The 14131-nt window shown below is 38.0% G+C and overlaps 1 protein-coding gene across 3 annotated transcripts in view; it reads left to right on the top strand.

Moving 5' to 3' along the window:
- The window catches only part of RUNDC3B (RUN domain containing 3B), a 33285-nt gene extending 22733 nt beyond the window's left edge, over positions 1 to 10552 (top strand). For 2 of the 3 annotated variants that reach the window (XM_048511238.1, XM_048511237.1), the window contains exons 9-11: positions 3024 to 3170; positions 8364 to 8485; positions 8730 to 10552. In XM_048511238.1, the coding sequence (XP_048367195.1) occupies positions 3024 to 3170; positions 8364 to 8485; positions 8730 to 8875 (415 nt within the window). In that variant the 3' untranslated portion in view covers positions 8876 to 10552. The remainder of the gene's footprint in view (positions 1 to 3023; positions 3171 to 8363; positions 8486 to 8729) is intronic. The other variant, XM_048511239.1, reaches the window with a different exon arrangement.
- The last annotated feature ends 3579 nt before the right edge of the window (positions 10553 to 14131 follow it).

The following is a 14131-nucleotide window of genomic DNA, read 5'->3' as shown; positions in this document are numbered from 1 at the left end:
CTGCCTGGCAATATCAGTTTGCTAAATTGCTAGTGTGAGGGCGATGGGAATGGAAGAGCACGTGCATTGAGCATCCATGACAGTGTGTGCTTGGCTAATCACCTTGCTCACTGGTATGAAATCCTTTGAGGCTGCTTTTTACACCTCACCTGCATCAAGGATGTCGGTCAGCAGGTGATGAAAATTCGCACATATAAAGTTAACTTGAGAGGGCACAAACAGGCATATTACCATTGTTTAGGAACCTTATTCTGTACGTGCTCAGCCTACACAGGATTATGTTTAACTGTTTAGAGGCAGGTGTACATCTCTCCTATGTTCTCCCATACTTATTGAAAAAAATGCCCATGTAATGTCCCTAAGTATGTAGCAAGCGTGTGGGGTGGGTCTACCATGCTCCATAGCTAATTAAGGCTTCCTGTTTTATTTTCTTAAGTGCTTAGTTATTCTTCAATGTGTTAAACACTGCATAAAACCTTTTCTGGCAGGTGGATGTCACTAGCACTAATGATTTTCTTTCCAGTTTTGAATTGCTTTGAGTATTTTGGCTTACATAATAAGTGGTTGTCCCTTTCTGGACTGCTCTCTCTATATGTTTTGCCTATATTTAGACGGTTTAGTTCAAGTACCCTTGATGGCTAGTGTGGTCTAATGATTAGTTTTGAATACTCACTGGGGTTGTTATGAGGAGAACTATATCCTTGTGAAGTACAAATAAAGTGAAGGTAGGATCAAAACAGGATAATACAGGTTTTGCTTTTACTAATATATAATGGCAAATGCACATAGTAGAATTTAGTCGTCTAGTACAATACTGTGTGGAATTATTCCCACCATCCATGCTATGAAACAACTGTTTCTGCTGGCAGATCTAGTATACCATTTTACTGCTTCTTTTTACTATCTATATTTCATTTCAAAAGAAAAAAAGAGTGGGGGGGGGGAGGAGAAGGATTGTAAGAGTCATTTTTGGAATTTTACCTCAAGTATGAAAATCTCAGACTGGTACTGTTGATTCCTGGTAACGGTCTATAAATCATGAAAACCAATCTAACCCATTGTGTTTAAACAACTATGAGTAAAAATAACAAAGCACTCAGCATGTGTCTAGTCACAAGGTTCAAGACATAAGTCACTTAAGACTTTGAAAGAGGGGGTGGTAATTTCTACCAGCTTCCTTCTTCCCATTACACCTTCTTCCCACTTTGCTCCCTCTGCTGTTCTGAAGGTCTACTGATCCCAGGAACAAGCTTACCAGTGGCTCCAGTGGAAGCAGAAAGTGTCCTTTTTTGTGAGGTCCATAGATTGTTGGATATACCCAGTGGTGGGATTCAGCAGGTTCGCACCACTTTGGCAGAACTGGTTGTTAAAATGATGTTTGTAAACAACCAGTAGTTAAATTATTTGAATTCCACCACTGGAACCGGTTGTTAAATTATTTGAATCCCACTACTGGATATACCGAAACATATTTGTTGGGGTGTCAGATTTTGTGGACTGCAGTCTACTTCATCAGATTCATGGCATGTCCTCATTTTACATATGTGTATGTGGTATAGATGAACACAGCACACGTGTATGTATAGAGGAAAAAATTGTTAACAGTGAGACCAGAATTCTGTGAAATTTCCAGCAGCCTTAATTGGCAGTGGTCCTTAAGCTAACTTATCTTTATTGGGCAACCTTGGTCTTACCTTTTAATTGGGGATGTAATGAAAGTTGGCATCTACTTTCATTACTTTGGATCTACTTTCAACATTAACCATATTAAGTAAGTATGCAGACCTGTCCTGTAGTAGGCAAAATGTTTCATCTGATATTTCAAACACTTCTAAAGAACAGTCTATGCCTTGCAGATAGCTGTAGGTATCGCCTAGGGAAGCTGTGACACAAACAATGAGCAGTGGAAAACTAGGTTGCATTATCAGTGACTAGAATTCTGCTATCGTCATCTCCTCCATAAATCCATATTCAATCTCTGATTTCTCAATGTGTTGGGATTTTTAAAATATAAGCGTTCTAACACTCTGCTAACATTTAGTTAGAGGGCAGTTAACACACCACACACATCGTTGCATGGGCTCACATACATGACATTTGACATTTCAACAGATTTGGGTCGTCATGGTCCTGACAGCTCACTCCATAGAGAGGGGATATGTGAAGGAGATTACCCAATAGGAGAATTCATAGTACTGGTAAGTAATCCACCTGTGATTGTACAGTTAAGTTAAAAACATTCCCATACTTTTTTCCCCATTTGAAAGACTTTTCCTATTGCGAAGCATATAAACAATACTTTATAACTTCATTGGCTGAGAGACATGGTGACCCAACACAAAGTGGGCTTTGATCACGAGACATTTGTTCCATTTATGAGTAAATTGTTCAATACAGCATTAGTAATCTGTTTGGAAGAAGGTTACATAATATAATCTTTGAAGCAAAACTCTGAGAGCTCAGACTAATTTAAGTTTGCCGTGAAAATAAACGATTGGTACGTAGGTTGCAGTGCAGCAAAAACAGTTTTGTAATTTCTGTTCTTCTGTAAAGAGCCACTCCCCTGGTTGAAAGAAATCTCAGAGCTCTCCCACTGACTGCTTGTATGGGCAGGTCAAATTGTCTAAGAGTTCATAACATGGTTTGTTTCTCTGTAAAAACAGCATTGCAATTGTATAGACTTGTGAATTAGGCACTTAGAATTTGGCCTGATAGCTAGCTGAGAATCAAGCATGATAAATATTAGCTGTCTTAGAAGTAGTATTTAATGCCTTGCTTTAATTTCTACTTCATTTGAAATTGACCTGCTGGTGTCATGTAGCGTAATGGAAAGTTCTCACAGTGTAGTTCAATTTGACTCTTAGTCTTATGTATTGAAATTCTGATTGAAAAGTCTCTCCTAGGGAAAACAATGCTTAAAAAACAGTATGTTAGCTCACAGATCTTCCAAATACAGTCCTACTTTCTTTCTATGATTTTAAGACGTTACTTCTAATGGCATGAAATTCACTGTGTGTTCACAGAACTGTGCTAAAGAATAATGATTTAAGATCAAGACAAGAATTAACTACCCATCTCACCAATCAGTGGCCTTCCCCAGGAGCTCTGGATGTTAATGCTGTTGCCTTGGATACGCTACTTTATCGAAAACAAAATAAGCAATGGGATGAGTAAGTTGACATATTTGTGCAGTGCTCCTAAAATTACAGGAATTTAATTTTCCTTCCCTCCATATCGTTACCAAAATGTTAAGGGATTTTATGGATATTCATGGATACCTAAATATTAGTACGTATTGCTTGTGTTAATTTTTTACTGACATCCTTATCTTAAAATATAGCTACATAATAATAATAGTAAGCCTTTAAATAGCAGTTCCTATATGTTCAAAGAATCTGATGTATTTTCATAGTAACTTGAAAATAACATTGAGCTGTACTATGTATTGTCAAAAGCTTTCATGGCTGGAATCACTAGGATGTTGTGGATTTTCCGAGTTGTATGACCGTGTTCCAGTAGTATTTTCTCCTGATCTTTTGCCTGCATCTATGGCTCCCATCTTCAGAGGATCTGGTGGCCGTAAAGCAAGTGGAGTATATATACCTGTGAGATACCCAGGGTGGGAGAAAGAACCATTTGAAATTGTTAAAAGTGTTAAAAGGGGCAGTTAGCAAGTGTAATTTGCATGTGTTAAGTGGAAAATTCAACATTAACAATGATGCCTTTGGGATTCTAGTAGTGGTAACAGCAAAATTGCAGGAAGCAAAAAATGGATTGTAAATGAGTACTTATATGCACAGACAGCTATGCAAATGCCCTTACTAATTGATTATGCAACTTCAGTGTTACATACAAATGCTAAAATGGGGAGATTTTCCACTTAACACATGCAAATTACACTTGCAAGGTGCTGAAGTATATGCAGGACAAGCAGTACTTTAGGGATTTTGTACTACTTTTTCCCCTTCAAATGCAGTTACTGCTCCCTCCCACTCTTCCACTGCTGCTTAGCATCATGTTTGATCATTGTTAGCCACAGTTTAGGGCATATTAACTTTTCTAAATAAACTTTAAGAATGCTTCTAACAGTTACCATACCATTTACAAGTGATTGATGGTCCAGTTTAATGCTATTAGATTAAGGGAGCGGTCCATGATCCCGTTGCTCAGTGCCTAAACTCTGGTTCACTGAGTTAGCACCATTTCTGATTGTCAAGCATTGTTCATATAGGGACAAGCCTCAGTGTTCTAAAGCTCCTGTGCTTCCTTGCATCTCTTTCATGGATTTCTGTGGTAAACCGTGGGTTGTCACATGGTTTAGAACTCAGTGATTTGGAAAGAAGAGAGCAAACCATGGTTTATAATTCAGGCAAAACAAGCCAAAGCTTGCTGCAGAAGCATTTCCCCATTGTGCATGAGGAAGCATGTGTGCAAGCATGAAAATTTCTCAGGCTTCTATATGGAACATGATTATGAATGGTTATGACTAATGAATTCTGGATTTAGTTATAGCAGTGTTCTCCACCATAAGGGTAAACTAATTGTTACTTCACTAAGTAACACTTCACAGTTTGCCCTAATATCCCACTGAAGAAATCCTTAGCTTAGTTATCTGAGCAGTAATTTAACTTTAGAATGATGGTTTATTAAGCAGAAGTCTTCAGCTACAAGCTTTGCCAATGAAAGGAGTTTTTAAAACTGTAAAAAAGGTTTACTGTGTCTTTGTGCTGTAATTGCAATACATTTAAGGCAACAAATTTATGTTTTAAATTTTGAAATTCAGATCATCAGTGATACTTATCATTGTGAAAATCTGCTCTCACGATGCATTTTTATTTGTTTGAAAGGACACTAAGAATCTGCAGTAGAACACTATATTTGGCCTTGTGTTAATGATTGCTTGCAGAATCTACAGAATCTGGACAGAAATGCAGTCTTATGCAGCAAGAAGTAATTCTAGCTGCAGTTTGGCCATCTGACTGTGGTGGCTGGAAAGCGGGAGGCAGTAACTTTCGGAAGTTGTTTCCTGCATAATGCTGCTCATAGTTAGAATATTTCACAATTGTTGGGATAGCTTTAAATCTCACTATTTATATACAATTTATATAAGATCAAGATTGTCCAATAACGATGGTAAAGGCTCTTTCTAGTGTTGTTTTGGCCTTTCAAAGATTCATTGGGGCCTGACCTGGTGGCAGGACCTGACTTGCTACTATCTGATGTCCATGATGTCAGCTGCTTAATTTCCCATTGTGGAGAAAGGCGGGATGTAAATAAATAATAAATATAGCTGAAGAAAGTCAGGGACAGATAAAAGGTAGATTGGCTGGTGGATGGGAGGGAGACAAGGAAGCAGGAAGAGAGGAGAAGCTAGGGAGGCATTCAGGGAAAGGAAAGAAGAAATAGGGGAAGGGGAAAACAAGATACCTCACACAAGTCCTTGAGGGTCCTGCTGCTTGTTACCTTATGATCCATTACTGGCTGTAGAATATTTTTATATAATTTCTGCTTTTTTTAGGGGTGTTTTTTACATGGTTTCTTACTCTCTCACCTCTTCGTAGCATGAGTATATTCTTCCTTAAAACAACATTTCCATTTTGGTATTATTTTATTACAGACTTTTTTTTTTTACTATTTACTGGGCTATGTCAGGTTTTTAAATGGTACCACCATACTTATATCAAAATCTTTGTTAGAAGCTTTGTGGATATCATTAGCTACACAACTGTTCTTTCCAATAGATGCTTTGGAGATTTAGAAATGGACATTTTTGCCACAATAGCTGATGGGATTGTTGGGAACTTTCTCTTCCTAGTGTGAGGTTGATGCATAAAATTCTAGTAAAGAGATGAACAGTGGAGAGAAGAAAAGGCTGAATCATTCAGTTGGCAGGAGATTCCTGTTGGCATTGCTGAGCAGCAGAAATCCACCCTGACTCAGGGTGCTAAGATCCAGTGAGAGGTGGCAAAAATATATCCTAAGGATTCCAGCAATAAGCCCAGTGGCGTAGCTACCACGGGGAAGGGTGGTGCAAGTCATACCGAGCGCACACCTGGGGGCAGCAAAATGTATGTTTGATATTTTTAGCGTTTTTGCTTTGTTGGCCAGCAGGGGGCACAGTTTTTAGGATAGCGACACCAAAATTTCAGGATATCGTCTGGCGACACTCTTGCTGATACCAGCCAAGTTTGGTGAAGTTTGCTTCAGGCGATCCAAAGTTATGGATCCCCAGAGAAGGTGCTCCATGCCCCATTGTTTCCAATGGGAGCTTATAGTAGATGGGGCTACCTTTTGAGGGTCCATAACTTTGGACCCCCTGAACCAAACTTCACTAAACTTAGGTGGTATCATCAGGATAGTCTCTGCTGATACCACCCAGGTATGGTGAAGTTTGGTTTGGGGGTCAAAGTTATGGGCACCCAAAGGGGGTGCCCCCATCTCCCATTGTTTCCAATGGGAGCTAACAGTAGATGGGGATACCCTTTTGAGGGTCCATAACTTTGGACCCCTTAATCAAACTTCACCAAACCTGGGAGGTATCATCAGGAGAGTCTCCTAAAGATACCCTAAAATTTTGATGCTGCTAGCTAGCCTAAAAACTATGCCTCCTGCAGGCCAAAAACTGAAAAAACCACTAAAAATTAAAAAAAAAACAGACATGGGGAGGGCAGCAAAACTCCGATTTTGCACCGGGCTCCATTTTCCCTAGCTATGCCTCTGAACAAACCCAACAGATTAGCAGAGCTTTGAATATGGTGTGTGTGTGTGTGCATGGCAGTAGGTGAATGGGTCCAATGGAGATTGACAAGACTGGATATACCTGCATAAGTGTTTACAAAGATGCATAAAACATTTAAAATTCATAGAATTTGAATATCCTTTGGAATTATCAATGAAAAAGGACTTGGAAATTATATAATGATGTTAACACATTTGGATAATTTTGTGCTGGGAACTACTGTTTGTACTAAACAAATCCATTATGATGTTAGAAAATTTAAGTTATCTAGTTGGCATAAAGGATACTGATTTATTAATTTTTTTATTTTGAGGAATTCCAAAGCTTTTGCTGTTTTGCAAAACTAATTGTGTATTTAATAGTCATGGTATTTATACTAATACTTTGCTTCCTCTGTGATAGATTTCATTCTGCTACTTTTCTTGGCTTCTGAGATTTTAGCAGGCATTGCCACATATACTTTCAAATGTGACTTTGCAGGCATGCAGGTCAGAAACATGCTTGAATGCCAGCATGGTTTAGTGGTTAAGAGCAGGTGCCTTCTAATCTGGAGGAACTGGGTTTGATTCCCTGCTCTGCCACTTCAGCTGTGGAGGCTTATATGGTGAATCAGATTAGTTTGTGCACTCCAACACATGCCAGCTGGGTGACCTTGGGATAGTCACAGTTCTTTGGAGCTCTCTCAGTCCCATCCATCTCACAGGTGTTTGTTGTGGTGGTGGGAGAAGGGAAAGGAGATTGTAAGCCCTTTTGAGTCTCCTTACAGGAGAGAAAGGGGGGGGGGGGATAGAAATCTTGGTCGTCTTCTTCAAACTGTTCAGTGGAGTCTCACTGTGTTAACAAGTCACTGTAGCAGTACTTCAGAGATTTCAGATGCCTTCAGTAACACATTGGTTAAGTCTGCAAGAAACAAATAATCAGTCAGGGATGTTAAAGTTTTTTGAGCCTGTGGGAACCTCCTGACACAGTCTGCTAGCTGCTGCCACAGAAAGTGAATCCAGCCACAAAATGGCTGCTGCAACATACTTTCAGTCACATAGGAAAGATCCTTGCATTGTGGTAACAGTAACTGCCAAAGCAGCACTTTTAAAAATCTGTACAGCCACTTTAATCTCCAATGGCCAATCAGAAGCCTTGCTGGACAAAAGCCCCCCTCCTCCTTTGAAACACCAATTGGCAGATGCCAGGAGAGATGTTGGTGGGCATCATGCACCCACTGGCATCATGTTGGAGATCCCTGCAATACAGCATTATCTTGATAAGGAATTCTGATATTTATCAGTGAGGTTGAGGTTTCAGCCTTTGAACCAATGGGACAAAGTTTTAAGTCCTTGGCTATGCTGGAAGTTTAACTTCTGGATTTACACTGTTGTCTGCAATTTGAAGTTTCTCATGCATACTTTGTAACAGAACTACTATGTTCTTAATCAAGACCATTATTACAATTCTTTAAGGAAAATAATTTTTAAAAATTTATTTCTAACGTTGCACTTCATTTTTTTGTAGCGTGGTTTTTCTTCAGTAATTCCTCTAACAGAGAGGAAAACATATTAAATAAACATTGTCCTTTATATACTGTAATAATGAAGACACTAAATAAAACGGGTTATCATTGATTTTACAGAAAAAGTCTTCATAGCCTGGACCAGCTGTCTACAGATGTTAGCCCCTCTCAGACATCTCTGGGTCCTAGTCATTCCCATGATGGAGATGGAAAACAGGATGAATTAAGTTTACTTAACGAAGGTAAAGTAACTAGTTTAAAGCTAACTTTATTTAGAAAACATATCGTTTTCTATATCAGTATAATGAAGGTATAATAATACAATAATTAAAGAATACCTCTGTCTGCCTAGATGCTTCAACCAAAGTCATTGTCATTACCAGAAGAAGAGGAATGAGGGATGGATACTAAGTGAGGCTGTAATTGGTTAATGCCCCTTACTAATATGAAAAAATAACTGAAAAAAACCCATATTTTCTTAAACAGGGAAAGAAGATACTCCTTCATTATTTGGTCTCTGTGGCTCTCTAACTTCAGTAGCAAGTTACAAATCCCTCACAAGTTTGAAATCAAATGAATATCTTGCAAGTCCAACAACAGAGATGACAAGTCCTGGACTAACTCCTTCTTGAACCAGTCTACCTAGAGAAGACTTTTGTGTTTGTAATAATTTGGCATTCCATAACTAATCTGCCATCAAGACTGTTTAAAGGTCAGGCAAGTTTTTTTTTAATTAACCAATCCTTTTTGTCATCATCTAAAGCCCAGTGACTTACAGTTGTCCTGAAACAGGATACTCCAAGGTACCTGTCTGCTTACAATATTATTTTCAAATCAACCTCTGAATGCACAGTTAAGTCTGTAAATGACTCTTAAGAAAAAACAAAAACTGACAGAATCTGTTTTCATGAGTTGCTAAACTTCAGGGCAGAATATTGTACTAATTTACATATTTGCTAGGATGGTGTAAATCTTGTCAGGTAAGTGAAGATTTTCCAATTTACTATAAACATCAAAATATTTAAATTGTATACTATTAAGACTAATTTTTTTTAAAAAAATAATCGGATTACTTAGAATGCTGATAATCATTAGATCTTGGTTTGAGTTTGCATTATATCATAACACTGTTTTACTTGTGTCAGGAGAACCAGCAGTCTCTCTTCATCAGCTATCTGCACAGCTGATATACTGGCACAGTGAATCACTTGCAAAAGGCAAGAATGTGAAGATAGCATTTAAATTAATTTATACTTCTCTCTGCAAGTTCCCTCCCATAAACCTATATTGCCTCCTTCAAGAGTTTTACCCTTCTGAAAGCAAATATTAGCAGACTTTCAGGTAAATGTTCTTGCTGAATAGTTCTGAAGAACATTATTCTTGCAGTTGGTTCCATACTAAAGATTTTTCACCAATCCAGTAAACACTACATGATTTAAACAAAGCAATGCAAGACATAGGTTTCTTCACCAAAACTTTGCAGACTATTTTTTTTAATGAAGAAACCTTTCTAGAAATATGTTCTTTATTTTTGGTTATAGACAGTGACAACTTTGTAAAAGTTAATATGCACACAAAGCCTCTGTACTTGATGATTAAGCAAAATGCTTTATTGTGCCAAAGAACACCCATATGTTTTTTGTATGTGACAACATAAATTGAAACCTTTAATTAGAGCTTATTCTTGCACTACCAATTGAATTTGTTTTGGCAAAATAAGGAGATGAGCCTCCTGTAAGATTCGCTGTAACAATGTGGTTTGATTGGGAGCCTGTCTCTCCCATTGACACAAAGTAGTGGAGTTTATTGGATTGTGTATCTGCTGAGCTAAATTTTGAAACAAATGCTGCAGTCTTGCACTTGAATGGCCAGAGACTATATATTGGATATCTGCTCAAGTAACATGCATGATAATGCTCTTGTAAAATAGATACTTTCAAGAACATGGGGAACTGGGAACCTATACAACTGAGTTTCCTGAAATGTGTAGTTATACTGGTGGATTTGTATATTAATGTTTAAATGCTTCCTTCAGTCATTCATCAATCAAGAACCATGATATTGTCACACTGGTCAAATGAGTTGTTAATGCAGCCAGGGTGAAAACTTTTACAGATGGCAACAAAACGCTTCAATGTTTGTGTGAAGCCGATTAAGTCAATATTTTGTGCATGAGAAGTTTACTGTCTTGGTTCTGAAATCTTGCCAAGCACTCAGAATTAAAAAGCAGACAAACAAATTGTGCATATTTGTTGCCCTGTTCTGTTGTATCAATATGTTGCATGTGCATTAAACATTTTGTAATATTACTTTTGTAGCTTGTTTCTGTAATCAAGAAAATGTTTTATGTAAACATTATGTAAGGACCCTGTGCCACCAAGAATAGGCATCTTACAGGGATGATCCCAGGGTGGAACCAACTGTTTGGCTTCCAATACCTTTTGGCCTGGGAATGCAGCCCTTTGGCCTTTTTCCAATTGCAGACTTGTGCTACCCAAAAGAGTGGTGTAAGCCTTCACCCACCGTTTTTTTTTGCTGGCCAACTTTTCTTTTCTTGGCAGCTGTGCCACCAAATGCATCTTCAAAGTTGGTGCACTTGTGCCATGACTGGCTCCCGTGGCTCTTACCACCATTCCCTTTTGGATTGGGCTACTTGTCTCGAAAAAAAGAGGAGGAAGGGACTGGTAAAGGTACTAATAACTGATGCATAATTAAGGTTGAATAAAGAGAACTGTCAGCAGAAGGAAATTTAATTACTAATGCAAGTTCTTAAATATTTGGCCAAGGATTTACACAGACTAAGCTATTTCTTCTTGAACAAGAGATTTTGCACAGGAAGGAAAACTGCTTTTTGGATTTCTATTTCACTTTTAACTATCAAGCTGGAATGTTGAATTAAAAAACCCTTTCAGTGGGGAGGTGATCTTTGCATTCAATCCTGTTTTCTCCTAACCAGCTCAGATGAAACTATGGCTTTAACTAGGTTTAGTCTAGGTTTAGACTAGAGTAGGATTGCACTGTAAGGTAACAACCGGTTAATTTTTTGAAAAAAGACAACTTCAAAGTACAGAAAAGGGCATCATCACAGATGTTCAAATACAGAAACAGCTGGGAGAATGAATGCAACATTTTTATCAACATGCAATCTCCTATCAGGGAGGTAAATTGCTATTATCTTTAAAATCATGCAGTGCCCCATTCTGGCTTGTGCCTAGGCAAATTTTCAAATCTAACCGTTGTATGTACTGATAATTCAACACTTTCTGTTTCCTGTTTTTTTAATTCTAGAGTATTTATATCTTTATGAAAGTGTTCATGCTCAGAAATTGGTGGGACTGCTAGAAATGACAGAATGGCCAATTACGTACGAGGTGTTTGCTGCGTGGTGGAGGCGAATGTCTTCCGCAGCAAGATTTCTTGCATGGTTGTATTTTATCTAGCCCCTTTCGCTTTCCACTCTACCTGTAGCAAGCAAATCCACTTATAGCATACCGTATATACTCATGTATAAGTCGAATTTATCAGCACATTTTTAATGCTGAAAAAGCTCCCCTCGACTTATATGCAGGTCATTAAAAATTTTTTTGTGTTTTCACTTTGCTGGCCAGCAGGGGGCGCAGTTTTTATGCTAGAGGCTCCAAAATTTCAGGATACCCTCAGAAGACTCTCCTGATGATACCAGCCAAGTTTGGTAAAGTTTGGTTCAGGGGGTCCAAAGTTATGGACCCCCAAAGGAGCTGCCCCCATTCCCTATTGTTTTCAATGGGAGCTATTAGTAGATGGGGCTACCCTTTTGAGGGTCCATAACTCTAAACCAAACTTCACTAAACCTGGCTGGTCTCATCAGGAGAGTCTCTTTATGATACCAGCCAGGTTTGGTGAAGTTTGGGTCAGGGGATCCAAAGTTATTAGCCCCCAAAGGGGATGCCCCATCCCCCATTGTTTACAATGCAAGCTAATAGTAGATTTTTCATTTCTGATAATATCCCTCTTAAAATCTAAGTTGGGTTACATTTGGACATACAGATGATGATGAGGAATCCAGTTTTAAAGGATTTTAACTCTTGTGTTTTAGCTTGGTTGCTGGTTGAGCTAAGGTTTTTGTACTTTTAAAGTTATTGTTGATACCATATTGTTCTTGTTGACCCTCTTTTCCACTTACAGAGCCAGTTTACTGTTTTTCTTTGAAATAAATATTCAAAAACATTTAACCAACTGATGCCTCAATTGATGCTGTATTTCCCACCCTCGACTTATACCCGAGTCAATAAGTTTTCCCAGTTTTTTGTGGTAAAATTAGGTGCCTCGACTTATATGCGGGTCAACTTATACACGAGTATATACAGTAATTTAAATTTTGCTTCACTGCCAGAGTGGAACAGATTTGCCAGTGGGCACAGTTTTGTCCCGGACTGCTTCCCCCTCACCTTCCTCCCTGTTGCCAACTAGTCCCATTTCTTGTCCTGCCATATCATTTCCCTCCCCCCTCTGCATTTCTTTAGATCTAAAAGATCTTTTTATTAAAAAAATTAAATAGCCATATTGATTGATAAATCAATATTAATACTAACAAAGGTAAAAATAAGGCCAGTTGATCAGTCCAAACACCCAATTTGCCCCAGAATTTGATCAACAAATTGGGACATCTACAGTCTCGTAGTTTTATACGCAAGCAATCAGCAATTCTAGACCGCACTGTCAGGCAAAGTGTACAGATGCAATATTCAAGCCTTTTCTTTAATAGTTCACCTTTTTATGTTGATATATTGCCAATCTATTGATGTTGATCTATTGATAGACTGATATATCACTCTATTGATAAGATTACAGAAAAATTAAAGATTGTATTAAAAATTAAAGCATGCATGTGTGGTAGAGAACCCATGAAACATTGCCCCCCCTCCCAGGTGCAAGCAAAAAGCCAGCTGATGGGTAATGCTTGTCCCACTGCAAACAGGGCAGTGGGTAATAATGCTGAACATGCCCAAAACAAAGTCTCCGCGGCCAATTCTCTTTGAAGTTGCAGGAACCTCACCGTGCATAATCGACCAATGTTTAATTAATTCAAAACAGCCAAATCACGGTAGATAATGTTAATACTAGCAAGTCAGTAGTATGATTATTTAGAATGTCTGGAATTTTCAATAATTTTTAAAGCTTTCATCTGTTTTTCTAAATCCCCTTAAATTTACTTGTTCTCAGCCAATGAATGCTGCATAAGTTCTTTTGCACTAAAACCACAGACACTGGGAGACTGCATTGGCAACTTGATGAATAATGCTGTAGCTTTTCACTTCATAAATTCATACTGGAATAGCAATGTATAGTGTCCACTTGTTCTGTAGTAAGTAGTTTATTACATCTCCAATACTTACCACCAGCCTGAAGTACTACCACATCTGCCACATTTTCCAATTAATTCATTCAACACTTAGCTAGATGCAATCATCCACACACAAGTTATGTTCCAAAAGTTGAATTTAATGTTAAACATATCTCTGAAATAAAAAGCTTATATAAAACAAGTTTTCTCCTCCACTCTGGACAAGTATTTATCACTTCTAATTTCTAACCTGTAAAAAACGGAGTGAATGCTACTCATGTGAATAATTCTGAAACTTTTTATTAACTATTAATGATACCCACCTTTTAGCAACATTGGAATTGGCCATAGGTTAGAACTAGGAAGGCACTTAGAAATGAGGGCAAAATATATTCAGTATTATGCATCGCTGCATCACTAGTATGAGCTTACTACAATTAATTCTGAAATAGTTGTAGAACCGAGATATTTAGCACATCCCAGATAAATAACTGCTATCCAAAAGTTAACTTCTCTACCTGAAAACATAGTTGAATGTGCACTGTAACTGAATTAATCTTGATAC

This window comes from Sphaerodactylus townsendi, linkage group LG11 (genome assembly GCF_021028975.2).
Source record: "Sphaerodactylus townsendi isolate TG3544 linkage group LG11, MPM_Stown_v2.3, whole genome shotgun sequence".
In the NCBI taxonomy this organism is placed as follows: Eukaryota; Metazoa; Chordata; class Lepidosauria; order Squamata; family Sphaerodactylidae; genus Sphaerodactylus; species Sphaerodactylus townsendi.
The sequence above is the reverse complement of the archived record's forward strand: the minus strand, read 5'-3'. Positions and strand labels throughout refer to the sequence as shown.